The sequence below is a fragment of the Salmo salar genome, chromosome 14 (assembly GCF_965601325.2).
Source record: "Salmo salar chromosome 14, fSalSal1, whole genome shotgun sequence".
Classification (NCBI taxonomy): Eukaryota; Metazoa; Chordata; class Actinopteri; order Salmoniformes; family Salmonidae; genus Salmo; species Salmo salar.
The window spans coordinates 22,440,940-22,456,379 of NC_138304.1; the positions used below are offsets into that span (position 1 = coordinate 22,440,940).

Sequence of the window (15,440 nt, forward strand, 5' to 3'; positions counted from 1 at the left end):
GGGATCTTGGAGGAATCGGGTTTCACAAGATTGTGATCGTGAAAAAGGAAACTATGACATATATTTTATATCACTATCATGCACACACACCCTCACACATAAGGATGGCTCTGTTGCAGAAAGACTGATACATGTTTGATAGTGTCTTGATGCTGTATTGTTTGTCCTTCATGTTCTAATACTTTAATGTTACCCCTTCTGTTTTTGTAATAAATAATTATATAAAAAAAGAAAAAACAACGTATTTGTGAAAACAGTGGTCTTGTCCATTGTCTCTGTCCTCTAGACGATCTGCCAAAGAAGAAACCTCCATTGTTGTACAAGCCCTCTAATCCAGACACACTGGCCTACCTGGACTTCAGTGTGTCCACCACAGGGATGCTAGCAGGAGTGAAGGTAAACTTCTAACCAGAATGTGTTTCTCCTATCAGGGAGGCTGATATCTCTAAAAGTGTATGAAGTGAAACAGAAACAAGCTGTATGAAGCACTTTGAAGTGATCGTCTGAGTGAAAAGATAGTGGTGACATTTCAACAACATGAAAGCAGTTATTGATACCAGCCCCCCTCTGCTGTGGATGACTAGCTGAATCTGTCACAGTACAGTGCTCACCCAGAAGGCCTATTCTCCCTGGCGCCACAGAGCCAACTCCATACTAGGACACGCCTTGTTCACAGTTCATCTGGCCATGTAGAAACCTTTGTCTGACCAACGAAGCTCAGTAGGAAATCCAGTGAAATAGCAACTTCTAAAGATGAATCTTATCACTAAGGAAGCAAATTTGCTATCAGTTCCTCAGTGGACGGGGCTGTGGATTTTCTCCCTTCACCTAGAGGCGGTTGTCTATTCTGTTCTCCATCTAGCTGAAAACACGTAGAAGAATAGGGTCAATTGAGGTGGTGGTGGAGGGGGAGAATTGTTGTGGTGTGTGGGGCTCTTTTCTGTAGTTCACTAAAATAATGTCTCTCATGCTGTACACTGATTAACATGACAAAACCCTGAATTTGGGTTTCATGTAAGAACATGTCTCCTCCTACTTCTGTGTCCCAAATGGCACCCTATTCCCTACTTAGTGCACTACTTTTGAACAGAACCCTTTATCCCCTTGTCAAATGTACTGCCCTGTATAGAGAAAAGTGTCATTTTTGACACCGATAGGATTGCGTGCCACTTTAACAAGCTCTCAGGCTGGAGTAGAACTAGTGTTTTTCAATGGGACAATAACAGCTTCTATCTACCGGAGGGGAGACACACCAAGTTGTGAAAGCCTTATCCCACTATATACAGTGGGGGGAAAAAAGTATTTGATCCCCTGCTGATTTTGTACGTTTGCCCACTGACAAAGGATCAGTCTATAATTTTAATGGTAGGTTTATTTGAACAGTGAGAAACAGAATAACAACAAAAATATCCAGAAAAACGCATGTCAAAAATGTTATAAATTGATTTGCATTTTAATGAGGGAAATAAGTATTTGACCCCCTCTCAATCAAAGATTTCTGGCTCCCAGGTGTCTTTTATACAGGTAACGAGCTGAGATTAGGAGTACACTCTTAAAGGGAGTGCTCCTAACCACAGCTTGTTACCTGTAAAAAATACACCTGTCCACAGAAGCAATCAATCAATCAGATTCCAAACTCTCCACCATGGCCAAGACCAAAGAGCTCTCCAAGGATGTCAGTGACAAGATTGTAGACCTACACAAGGCTGGAATGGGCTACAAGACCATCGCCAAGCAGCTTGGTGAGAAGGTGACAACATTTGGTGCGATTATTCGCAAATGGAAGAAACACAAAAGAACTGTCAATCTCCCTCGGCCATGCAAGATCTCACCTCGTGGAGTTGCAATGATCATGAGAACGGTGAGGAATCAGCCCAGAACTACACGGGAGGATCTTGTCAATGATCTCAAGGCAGCTGGGACCATAGTCACCAAGAAAACAATTGGTAACACACTACGCCGTGAAGGACTGAAATCCTGCAGCGCCCGCAAGGTCCCCCTGCTCAAGAATACATATACATGCCCGTCTGAAGTCTGCCAATGAACATCTGAATGACTCAGAGGACAACTGGGTGAAAGTGTTGTGGTCAGATGAGACCAAAATGGAGCTCTTTGGCATCAACTCACCTCGCCGTGTTTGGAGGAGGAGGAATGCTGCCTATGACCCCAAGAACACCATCTCCACCGTCAAACATGGAGGCGGAAACATTATGCTTTGGGGGTGTTTTTCTGCTAAGGGGACAGGACAACTTCACCGCATCAAAGGGATGATGGACGGGGCCATGTACCGTCAAATCTTGGGTGAAAACCTCCTTCCCTCAGCCAGGGCATTGAAAATGGCTCGTGGATGGGTATTCCAGCATGACAATGACCCAAAACACACGGCCAAGGCAACAAAGGAGTGGCTCAAGAAGAAGCACATTAAGGTCCTGGAGTGGCCTAGCCAGTCTCCAGATCTTAATCCCATAGAAAATCTGTGGAGGGAGCTGAAGGTTCGAGTTGCCAAACGTCAGCCTCAAACCTTAATGACTTGGAGAAGATCTGCAAAGAGGAGTGGGACAAAATCCCTGCTGACGTGTGCAAACCTGGTGGGCAACTACAAGAAATGTCTCACCTCTGTGATTGCCAATAAGGGTTTTGTAAGTACTAAGTCATGTTTTGCAGAGGGGTCAAATATTTATTTCCCAAATTTAAAATGCTAATCATTTTATAACATTTTGGACATGCATTTTTCTGGATTTTGTTGTTGTTATTCTGTCTCTCACTGTTTAAATAAACCTACTATTAAAATTATAGACTGATCATTTCTTTGTAAGTGGGCAAACGCACAAATTCAGCAGGGGACCAAATACTTTTTTCCCCTCACTGTATTCAGCCGTGTTGAGTCATTGTTAAACGATTTAATTTATTAATTCGTTAAGGTCTTCAGGAAGTGGTACTCCTACTAGCAGCTCATGAGAATATTTACATGAATCGTTTTTTGCAGTGCGTTTCCTAATTCTGATGCAGTTCAATTGAAACTCAAAACAAAGCCTTGGGCTTGAATACCATACTGTACATTGATAAAGTTCTGAAAAAATGACTGTGGTACACAGTTGAGTTGTTCGTCATGTGTATATTGTTTAATAAAGGGCTACCCTGGTAAAAAATGATAGGCTAACTTGGCTACATCACAAATACAGACTGAGTGCCAGTCTGTTTGTGCCACCATGCCAACTCTTTGTCATATTTTGTAATGGAGTTGGCAAGAGCACAAACAGATCTGGGACCAGGCTATAGCCAAGTAGAGTGTTAACTATATTAATAATCTGTATGCGTTTGTTCTTATCATCCCTCCCGTGTAGATGTCTCATACTGCCACCAGTGCCTTCTGCCGTTCTATCAAGCTGCAGTGTGAGCTGTACCCCTCCCGTGAGGTGGCGATCTGTCTGGACCCCTACTGCGGCCTGGGCTTCGTTCTCTGGTGCCTTTGCAGGTGAAACTGAGAGAGATGGACCCTTCTAGCCTCGTCACTGCCCACCAATCACATCACACACATCTAGCTCTGCTGTGTCCACACACACACACACACACACACACACACACACACACACACAGCTACCCCTGGGCCTCTGAAGCCATGCTATGTTCACCCTGCGCTTCACTCAGACCCTCACACACAGTGAGTGACGTCCTCATCGGAATGCACCGTCTCTCACTACCTACAAATGTCAGGAAGCCTGTCTTCAGGCAGACCAGTTAGACCTGTGCCATGCTGGGACCTTGTCAGGACGTTACAGGCCTGTCAGAGGCCGTGGGGGGGTCGAGAGGGAGAGAGACACAGAGAGAGAGACGAAGCAGGGGGCCAAATGCAGCGCATGCATTATTCTGCTCTGTTTAGCCTCCCACCCGCCTCCTTGTGATGATGACGCCGTTCTGCTCCGCTGGGCTTTCTTTAATCGCCTCCCCGTTGGAAGCACTCTCTGACATGGCACCACTCAACTTGGCAAATCTTCAGATGGAAATATCCTCAGAGGGGTGCTGTCTAAACACCAGGACCTTGCTAAAGAACAAAGCTGTTTTATTTGCCGCGTGTGTTTCTGATTGATGCCTACGCAAACGAGCCCTGACTTGTTATTCAGTGTATAATTCACTAGCTACTAGTTAGCTGCGCTATAGAGGTTGTGTTGGCCTTGATGAAATGGCATTGGTCTGGATTATAAATGGAGCCCCTGAATATATCTATATATACTGCTCAAAAAAATAAAGGGAACACTAAAATAACACATCCTAGATCTGAATGAATGAAATAATCTCATTAAATACTTTTTTCTTTACATAGTTGAATGTGCTGACAACAAAATCACACAAAAATAATCAATGGAAATCCAATTTATCAACCCATGGAGGTCTGGATTTGGAGTCACACTCAAAATTAAAGTGGAAAACCACACTACAGGCTGATCCAACTTTGATGTAATGTCCTTAAAACAAGTCAAAATGAGGCTCGGTAGTGTGTGTGTGTGTGGCCTCCACGTGCCTGTATGACCTCCCTACAACACCTGGGCATGCTCCTGATGAGGTGGCGGATGGTCTCCTGAGGGATCTCCTCCCAGACCTGGACTAAAGCATCCGCCAACTCCTGGACAGTCTGTGGTACAACGTGGCATTGGTGGATGAGCGAGACATGATGTCCCAGATGTGCTCAATTGGATTCAGGTCTGGGGAACGAGCGGGCCAGTCCATAGCATCAATGCCTTCCTCTTGCAGGAACTGCTGACACACTCCAGCCACATGAGGTCTAGCATTGTCTTGCATTAGGAGGAACCCAGGGCCAACCGCACCAGCATATGGTCTCACAAGGGGTCTGAGGATCTCATCTTGGTACCTAATGGCAGTCAGGCTACCTCTGGCGAGCACATGGCGGGCTGTGCGGCCCCCCAAAGAAATGCCACCCCACACCATGACTGACCCACCGCCAAACCGGTCATGCTGGAGGATGTTGCAGGCAGCAGAACGTTCTCCACGGCGTTTCCAGACTCTGTCACGTCTGTCACATGTGCTCAGTGTGAACCTGCTTTCATCTGTGAAGTGCACAGGGCGCCAGTGGCGAATTTGCCAATCTTGCTGTTCTCTGGCAAATGCCAAACGTCCTGCACGGTGTTGGGCTGTAAGCACAACCCCCACCTGTGGACGTCGGGCCCTCATACCACCCTCATGGAGTCTGTTTCTGACCGTTTGAGCAGACACATGCACATTTGTGGCCTGCTGGAGGTCATTTTGCAGGGCTCTGGCAGTGCTCCTCCTGCTCCTCCTTGCACTAAGGCGGAGGTAGCGGTCCTGCTGCTGGGTTGTTGCCCTCCTACGGCCTCCTCCACGTCTCCTGATGTATTGGCCTGTCTCCTGGTAGCGCCTCCATGCTCTGGACACTACGCTGACAGACACAGCAAACCTTCTTGCCACAGCTCGCATTGATGTGCCATCCTGGATGAGCTGCACTACCTGAGCCACTTGTGTGGGTTGTAGACTCCGTCTCATGCTACCACTAGAGTGAAAGCGCCGCCAGCATTCAAAAGTGACCAAAACATCAGCCAGGAAGCATAGGAACTGAGAAGTGGTCTGTGGTCCCCACCTGCAGAACCACTCCTTTATTGGGGGTGTCTTGCTAATTGCCTATAATTTCCACCTGTTGTCTATTCCATTTGCACAACAGCATGTGAAATGTATTGTCAATCAGTGTTGCTTCCTAAGTGGACAGTTTGATTTCACAGAAGTGTGATTGACTTTGAGTTACATTGTGTTGTTTTAGTGTTTACCCTTTATTTTTTTGAGCAGTGTATAATGTAGTTGGCTGTTAGTACACTCATGGTCCCAGTCACTGGTGTGAAGTGTATGAAGTCTTTAAGTTTGTGTGCGCTCAGGCTACGCACTTACTGCATGGTACATGTCTCTTGTGTGTACTACTTAGTTAGTGTCCTGTGTACTCACTCTGTGTCTTCTGTTTCTAGTGTGTACTCCGGCCACCAGTCGATCCTGATCCCACCTTCGGAGTTGGAGGTGAACCCTGCTCTGTGGCTGCTAGCTGTCAGTCAGTACAAGGTCAGGGACACCTTCTGCTCCTACAGCGTTATGGAGCTGTGCACCAAGGGCCTGGGCCTGCAGACTGAATCACTCAAGGTAGGTGTCCACCCGCCAAATCACCACAACAATGAAACTTCGATTTAGATAACATTTTATTACAATGTGATGACCTGTTTTACCAGAGTAAAACACTTTGACAACTGCTGATGTAAAAACATTGATTGATTGACTGATAAGTGGCTTGTCCATCAGCCCAGACTCATCCAGCCTGGTTAGTTCTGATTTGATCCAGTTAGTTCTGGTTTCTCCGTCAGTCTCGAGGCCTGGACCTGTCGCGGGTCAGGACGTGTGTGGTGGTGGCGGAGGAGAGACCCAGGATAGCTCTGACTCAGTCCTTCTCCAAGCTCTTCAAAGACCTGGGCCTCCACCCTCGAGCAGTCAGCACCTCATTCGGCTGCAGAGTCAACCTGGCCATCTGTCTGCAGGTACAGTCAGTACCTTCCTCCTCTCCTCTGGTCCACAAACCACATGTGCTCTGTCCCTCAAAGTTTTCTAAAATGTGCAACTCTTACTGGGTTCAGTATCTGTGGGTGCTGTCTCTCTCTGTCCCCAGTGGGACTCTGAGAGACTGAATGAGAAGGACAACCCCAGCACGCTGGTGATGTCGTTGCAGCCAACATTTAATGGATCCTATTGCCAATGTTTCCACCATAGTAGACAACGTGCTCTTTGATACATGTTAGCCAATGGGTGTTTATTGTAGCTCTGTTGTCTTGTGTGTGTTGAAAGGCGTGCGACTGTTTCTTGTCATTCTCTCTGCCTCCAGTATCGTTTGCAAAGCCTTTTCCTCAAGTCTTGGAAGTTAGTTGTGTTTTGTTTTATTTAGAGTTTGTGAACTCCCTAGTTGCCTTGCAGTTTGCTTGTTTTTTGATGTGAGGGAGATGAATCTGATTTAATTGAATGGCCTATAGTCATTCATCTGTATTTATGTGACTTAACATGGGAAGCCACAGTTGCCCCGGGGCCAGCCTATGGGGCCTACAGTAATAATCCTGGCAGGGTTTACAGCTCACAGGAGGAGAAGCCAACATGCATATATGTCCTCTACATATCTCACTCTCTCTGCCCTCTGCTTCTCACCAACAACAAAAAACTATTACCAGACATACACTGAGCTATGTGTACGTCTCAAATGGCACCCTATTCCCTAAATAATGCACAACTATTTGCCCTGGTCAAAGGTAGTGCACTACATAGGGAATAGGGTGCCATTTAGGATGCACCCTATGTCTCTGGAGCTCAGCTGTCCATAAGCATTTACACATGCTGCTACTTCATGCTTTTATTTTGGGCTCATTCTTTTACATGATTCAACTATATTATTTGCAAGCTTTATTATTCAAATGATATCAAATTGTAAGCTTTGCTATTCAAATGTTAATGAGATAGAGATCAGAATACTATTTGCACCAGTTTCAGATGCACTTCTTTGTTCCATCAATCAATCAAATCTGAAGGATTGACAAAGAGACCAATCGAGAAGCCTGTTAAATGTTGTATTTAACGCCATTATTTGGCATGTATAGATTCTTCCCTCTTAAACTCTATTGTAAATAAGCGATGACCTCTGACTTACTGCATGCGTCTCTTCCTAACTTGAGTATACGTAACACAATTTCACTTAGGGCCCCCAGAAGGCTAGGGCCACCTCTGACTGGATGTGTGGGTATGGATGTGTGGGTATGGATGTGTGGGTATGGATGTGTGGGTATGGATTTGTGGGTATGGATGTGGGTACGCGGACTCGCGAGCCACTGCAGCCCCTCATGATGAGTTCAGATATTTTGTGGCCCCCCACCCCTATCGAAGTATAGATCAGGGATGGGCAACTATCAATGTAATTGTGTAACTGATCATGTATAAATGTCCCAACATTTGCTAACGTTGATCTATTGGCTAACATTAATAAGCCTAGTAGTTTAGAATATAACTTCTTATTTAGTTTAAGGCTGCTTCTGTTTTTTTTGTTTCCCATTTCTATAGTTGACATTTTTGTTTTTTCCCCCCTCTGTTTTGCATAACCCCACCCACATCTTATACTTCGTTTTGTCTTCGCCCCCTTCTTCCTCCCTCCTCCCCCTTATTTCTCCTTCCTACCTCCTCCTCACTCTCCTCCTGCTGCTGCTATAGCCTCACAGGCTGGGGAAGCTTGCTGACCAGGTAGGGGATTTTCACGTTCCCTAATCACCCTCTTCATCAGGTGTTGTGAGCGGGGACGGGATAGGAAGGGGTAGGGGGGGACAGGGTAGAGAACAGGGGACGGGTTAGGATAGGAAGGGGTAGGGGGGGACAGGGTAGAGAACAGGGGACGGGTTAGGATAGGAAGGGGTAGGGGGGGACAGGGTAGAGAACAGGGGACGGGTTAGGATAGGAAGGGGTAGGGGGGGACAGGGTAGAGAACAGGGGACGGGTTAGGATAGGAAGGGGTAGGGGGGGACAGGGTAGAGGACAGGGGACGGGTTAGGATAGGAAGGGGTAGGGGGGGGGACAGGGGACGGGTTAGGATAGGAAGGGGTGGGGGGGGACAGGGGACGGGTTAGGATAGGAAGGGGTAGGGGGGGGACAGGGTAGAGAACAGGGATAGCAGTATATTGGGGCACAGCCATGGTCAAAGCTTCTCAGTAGCTTTCTAGGTGGACAGGATGTGTGATTCAAAGGTCAGTTACAGTGATGTGATTTAAGGGTTATATGGTGATATTGTGGCCATATTTGATTTAACAGGGAAAGGCAACCGTTGCCACTCTGAGCTGTTATAGGCTGAGTTACGAACGGCACCCTGTTCCCTATATAGCACACCTCTTTTTGACCAGGGCCCTATGGCCTGTGGTCAAAAGTAGTGCACCATCTAGAGGAAAGGGTGCTATTTGGGATGCACACACACACACACACTGTTTTGTTTGTGTAGCAGCAATATGTTCTACTGTCTAAAGGTGCCATTTGAGACCCCTCTTAGCAAAGCTCTTAGCACTTAGAAAAAGTCAGCTCGTTAATATTAAATCCCTGCAGTACTGAAATGTTAACCTGTGCTGGGCCAACTTGTCAAGTGTGGTCATATCATATCAGTGACAGCTTCCAGTTTGCCTTGGCATAGATACTGCCACAGCTAGACTGCTTTCCTTCTGAGACCCAGAGAGACAGAAGTGCAGTGAGAGTACAATACCACCATGTCACTGGTATAGTACTATATTAGTGGTAATAGCCTAGTCCAAATTAGCCTCGGTGAACTAAAGCACATTCCCGATGCAGTGTGACTGCAGTATTTGCAGTAGTAGTAGTATTGTCATAATGTAGGCCTGCTCGATGTTTGAGTGACTAGATAAATACTGTAGTACCGTACTATTGCGATACTGCTATAAGACTGTATAGTGTGTCCTGTTTGATGGTAGCTTGTGTTCGGGTCTGCCTGTGCTCAGGACTGAGTCAGTCTAGCATGTGCAGCTCTATAGCTGGCTGTCTATGGCTGGTCTGAGTCAGTCTAGCATGTGCAGCTCTATGGCTGGTCTGAGTCAGTCTACCATGTGCAGCTCTATAGCTGGCTGTCTATGGCTGGAATGAGTCAGGATCTAGCATGTGTAGCTCTATGGCTGTCTTTCTCTCTAAGGTGGTGGATGCTGCTCTGCTGTTTCCTCTGCCAAAGCCTTAGCCATGCTATTAAAACATGCTGCTGAGTCACGGGTGCACTGCAATCTACCTGGGGAGGGCCGGGGATGGCTCTAGTCCAGGGCGTTGAGGAAAGCGCCACATCAGCAAGCATGTAACACCCTGGACCAGAGCTAGGCTGAGGAAGTCTGGGGAGGGGAAGCTGCTCTGTGCTTTCTCTATTTCTTTGTTGGCTGGTTTCTCCTCTTTATTCATATGTTTTTTTTGGTTGTTCACTAACCTACTAGATAGTGTTTTCTATCAGACACGCACACTACTGTTCTAGTTCTAGGGATTGTGGTGTTCTGTCTGTGTGGCTTTGACTCTCGTGTCTGGCCAGTCAAGCCTCTCTACTGAACTGTCAGCTTTCAAAACCATCTATTGACGGGACAGATACAGATTGGGTGTGCTCGTTCAGACATGATGCACTATATCACCATGTCTACCTACTCTCTCTCCTTCCATCTGGTTGTATTCTGTTCTCACTTCCTTTCCTCTTAAAAAAACGTTTTTGTTGTTTTGTGGCTTCTTTCTGTGTTTGCATGAGGTGGATCAGACTGGATCTGATCTCAGAACAGTTTTTAGGTGCACTTTTTTTGTGGGTACGTTTTTCATTTTACTTTTGCTCTGGGGCCGTATCCACAAAGCGTCTCTCACTAGGAAATTGGTCGTAAGTGCTGAGACATTTCACTCCTACTATTATGGGTCAAAATAAAAGCTAAGCATGAAGCTTAGTCAACAGATATTTAGGAGACCTCACATGAGGTGTCCTAACCAGTTAGGAGTTACCAGCAAGTGTCATGATAATAGAAAATAGATAGTAGAAAAAGGCAAAGATTCAGTGGTACCTGTGCAATTGACTTTGTTGTTGAAAGACATTTTTTGATATTTCTGATCAACCTATAAATAATCTAGACCTACATGCAACAGTAGCCTCGTAAACCTCTGACAATGATTTCACAAGGCCTAATTCACATGATATGCCTAATTTACTTCTAACCATTAGGCTAATAAATAATCTAATTTGTTTTCTGTGGATTATTTCATCAATTAACCTATCATGTTATTTCAAGTTATCCTTGAGCGCAATATCACGTTTAAAGAAAGATGCCTGAATTGGCCATGCCTATAAATTGGGCGATTGAAAGCTAGGGCCTATGTTAACTTTGATTTGTGTTCGGTGGAAATGATACACATTTCAAAAGTTTTATGCTTATTATCGGCAAGTAAAAATGAACAGTAGCCAACGTGATCATGTCGGGCGACAACACGGCAACTCGTCGTCTCGCCACACGAGACGCATCACTCGCACAAGTTCAGTCAAAATGGTCCCAGTGCTGTCTGAGATCACGTGTGACTAAAGTACGAATGAACGTACTGACGGAGACAGATCTACAGTCCCATCCCTGATTTCATTGTGGGGGACGATTTTATATCAAACGTTTGACCATTCCTTTCAACCACAACCACACCGTGGTTGTCAGAAGCGTGCGCAGCTGGCGTTGCGATTGGTTATCATTTGCAACCCTGTCAGTGAGCTTGATCCCAAATGTTCCTTTGCGGTACTTCAAACTGTCGGTGCTTTGTGGATACGGGCCCTGTTCTGTTCTTTTTGGTTTTTAATGACTTCAACCTTTTCTTATTGTCCTCTTCCACAACCGTGGTCTGACTGAATGTTATAGTTAGTAGCCCACTAGGATTAGTATTGTTGGTTGGACTTGTCTCAAAGCTGCCATTCACAACCAGTGTGACCTGTAGGCATTCTGTTAAGCACTAACATGCTAGGAGCATCTAGACAGTGCTGTGTTCATGGCTCTGTAAGGCAGCAGACATCCTAGCTCGGACACTAACCCCGGCATGTTGTCATTCTGCAGGGAACTTCGGGACCAGACCCAACTACTGTGTATGTGGACATGAGAGCGCTGAGGCACGACAGGTAAGGGAATGCTCCTATCAGAACATCCTCTTGAGCATTTGTTGAACTAAATACATTATTTGGTAAATGAACTATATAGTACACCAAGTGGTGCATTTTCTGTTGTACTGTTTATTATACGTCAGTGAGTGACACACATAGGGGGGTCTACAGAATCAGAGGGATGAGATCTATGCCAACAGAATGTTGCTCACAACCAAAACAATATCTTGGACCATGCTCGCATGACATTGAAGAATCAAATCAAATTGTATTTGTAACATGCGCCAAATACAACCGGTGTAGACCTTACCATGAAATGCTTACTTACAAGCCCTTAAAACCAACAATGCAGTTTTATGAAAACACCTATTAAAATAAATAAAAAGACCCAGCAGTAAATAACAATAGTGGGGCTTTATACAGGGGGTACCGGTTCAGAGTCAATGTCAGTGTTGAGGTAATATGTACATGTAGGTAGAGTTATTAAAGTGACTATGCATAGATAATAACAGAGAGTAGCAGCAGTGTAGAAGACGGGGGGGGGGCAATGCAAATAGTCTGGGTAGCCATTTGATTAGCTGTTCAGGAGTCATTACCTCTGCAGTGTCCATTTACAGTGGAAAAGTTCCACCGCATTGTATGCATAAAGGTTGGAGCCAGACGCATTCCTTGTGACACTAAAATAGTGCAGTCCGATATAACTGGCTATGGAGCCTCTAGCTGTGTTCGCTAAGTCTGACATTAAGATTAGAAACGGTCTTTAAGACGGCCCGGGGTTAGAACACTGGGTCTGGGTAGAGCCACCCTTAAGACATACGTCCCTCTCCCACACCCAGTCAACACATCAATAGGACCCAGCCTGCAGCTGCTCTGGACTAAGGTACATCCCAAATGGCACCCTAATTCCCTTTATAGTGTACTACTTTTGACAAGCGCCCATAGGGCTCTGGTCAAAAGAAGTGCACTATATAGGGAATAGGTTGCCATTTGAATGCAGACGGAGTCTGAGACAGTGTACTAGCAGGGCCACAGAGGGGCCCTGTATCAGGCAGCATGCTGCACATTGGGCCCCACAGCACACAAATATAGCTGCTGCTATTCACGTACACACTGTGATTCTAGACAGTCGTTTTTGTCTCCACCACTGTCCTCCTCCCTGGGATGTAGCTATTGTTTGTTTTGAAAGTTCAGTCTAATTAATTTGTAGACTAAAAGGGCTTGTATAAACTGCTGCATTGATGAAATGTGAAATAAAAGGTTTCAGAATGTAATCTATTGCTCTCCACTATCCTTTGGTCTTGATGATGAAGTGCTCGATGAGGACGACTAGCCAGATGACACGCTGACTCACAGGGTGTGTCTCAAATGGCTCCCTATTACCACAGGGCTCTGGTCAGAAGTAATGCACTATATAGGGAATAGGGTGCCATTTGGGACGCAACCACAGTATTGACTCAGAGGCCCAGTAACTCTTCACTCCCTCCCTCCCTCACAGGGTTCGTCTGGTAGAGAGAGGTTCTCCACACAGCTTACCACTCATGGAATCTGGAAAAGTGAGTCCCTGCCTGACTTGGTGAATGAGTGGATGAACAAACAAATGGTAGTAATTTGCATAGATACAGGGTAGACTCTACAGTTTCATCTCAGTGATTTAAAAATACTTCAGTGTTTTATGCAGTGCTGTGATTCGTCTAGTCGTGTAGTTAGTTTCCACAGCAACCCATCCCCATAATTGAGGAAGTGTAGGTGAGAGTTAATTGTGCCCCGGCTGTTTCACATGGACCAGCCAGGAGATCAGGATCAGTCTGTACCACGCAATGAGGCTTTTTCTTCTCTCGCAACATTAAATCCTGTTACAGTTTGTGGCTGCTTACTAAATGGCGCCCTTTTGGGAGAGAGAGGGAGTCAGGCCACTTCACTGTGCCTCAACCCAGTAAATCAGTTACATAAATGGCCTCTCTGAAAGGAGAGAGGAGAAGAGAGGCGTGGCGAGATGAAAGCACTAATCGTCTCTTCCTTAATGCCATCAGATTCTACCTGGGGTTCGAATTATCATCGCCAACCCGGAGACCAAGGGACCGCTGGGAGACTCGCATCTTGGAGAGGTCGGTTGAGACATAATCGCTCATTAAACTCAATACAAGCTACAATAAATTGGGCTACAATAGTCTCTCTCTCTACTTAAGTGTCATGGCTCATTAGGTATTCGCTCTCTCATTAGACTAAACTACAATAGTCTCTCTCTCTGTGTACTTCAAGAGTCAGCCCACAGAACTTCAGTCCCACTTGATGTTAAAGGGAAATTTCACCGTTTTTTTTAAACTTCATATTCCAGCACCACCCCAACATCAACATCTGTGGAAATGGGGCGTTTCTATGTTTTGTAGTAAAATATATAGCGGAAGATGGTTTAACCAATGACCTCATCAACCAATTAGTAGGCAATGTCATTGGTTAAAATCACAGGATGCACACCGACGATGTCATTGGAAACACCATCTTCCCCTCTGTTTTACTACAAAACATAGAAACACGCCATTTTCACAGATGTTGTTGATTGTGGGCTCCCTTTAAGGAGCACACCATTAATATCTTAGATATCCAGTGTAATGTTCTAAGATCAGGAAGTGTTATGTAATTGGTCTAAAAGTACACATTTGTCACTGGATTGGTCTGGACACAGATCCACTATAACACATGTTTGATATTAGCGATAAGTCCAGCGGTCCTGTAAGTTTAAGGGCTGAGTTGTTCTGAATTGATTTGGGTAAACAATCATACAACTAGACATGGATTGGCTCCCCAGAGGATCTCACTTAAAAAGAATGAATTTAAACATAGAATTGCTGTCCTGTCCACAGATCTGGGTGTGCAGTGGACACAATGCCAGCGGCTACTTCACAGTGTATGGAGACGAGGCCCTGCAGTCAGACCACTTTACCTCCCGTCTGAGCTTTGGAGACACACAGACAATCTGGGCCCGCACCGGATACCTGGGCTTCCTCAGGAGGACCGAACTCACTGATGCCAGCGGGGGTAAGCCATGTGTCACTACCAAATGTACTTATCATGCATACTTTCCCAGGTGAGCTTCACATCCACTAGCAGCAGTTTGTAATTATGTTTGTGTGTGCAGAGCGACACGATGCCCTGTACGTGGTGGGGGCGTTGGATGAGGCCATGGAGCTGAGGGGAATGAGGTACCACCCCATCGACATCGAGACCTCCGTTATCAGGACGCATAAGAGCATCACAGAATGGTGACAACTGTAACTTCATAAGGCTACATGATAAGCATCCTGATAAAATACAGTAGCTTGGGGATTTGTGGTTCTGGTGGAGCTCAACGGTTTCGGGGCATTTTATCCAAGAGAGAAAGCAAGTAGGCGGCAAGTACGATGCAGAAAAACTTAACTATTTACAGGTCAGATATATAGAATGATCAGATCTCTGTGTGTGTATATATATATCAGGACAACTGCAGTAGGGGCATTTTAACAAATTATTTTCTGGTCAAATATCAAGCTGATTTTGTCCAATTTCAAGTTGTTAATGGTGACCAGTTGAAATGCCCTAGATTGACTTATATTGTACTGTTGAAATGCCAGAGTGAGTAGCTAACTTACAACATGCACCGTACCTCCTTATACTGTTTGTTGTTGCAGTGTTCACATGTATCAACCTCCTGGTGTTGGATCTGGATGGTTCAGACCAGTGGCTCATGTTTAAACTAACTGAACCTGACTCACCTGTCTCTCCCTTT

The 15,440-nt window shown here is 45.5% G+C and overlaps 1 protein-coding gene across 14 annotated transcripts in view; it reads left to right on the forward strand.

Moving 5' to 3' along the window:
- Positions 1–15,440, forward strand: part of LOC106568825 (disco-interacting protein 2 homolog C) — a 255,185-nt gene that overhangs the window by 236,913 nt on the left and 2,832 nt on the right. For 12 of the 14 annotated variants that reach the window (XM_045694056.2, XM_082960830.1, XM_045694058.2 and 9 more), the window contains exons 28-37: positions 287–396; positions 3,345–3,475; positions 5,988–6,156; positions 6,375–6,545; positions 8,251–8,280; positions 11,634–11,695; positions 13,173–13,230; positions 13,708–13,782; positions 14,539–14,713; positions 14,814–14,937. In XM_045694056.2, coding sequence (XP_045550012.1) covers positions 287–396; positions 3,345–3,475; positions 5,988–6,156; positions 6,375–6,545; positions 8,251–8,280; positions 11,634–11,695; positions 13,173–13,230; positions 13,708–13,782; positions 14,539–14,713; positions 14,814–14,937 — 1,105 coding nt within the window. The remainder of the gene's footprint in view (positions 1–286; positions 397–3,344; positions 3,476–5,987; positions 6,157–6,374; positions 6,546–8,250; positions 8,281–11,633; positions 11,696–13,172; positions 13,231–13,707; positions 13,783–14,538; positions 14,714–14,813; positions 14,938–15,440) is intronic. The other 2 variants (XM_082960831.1, XM_045694063.2) reach the window with 1 other exon arrangement.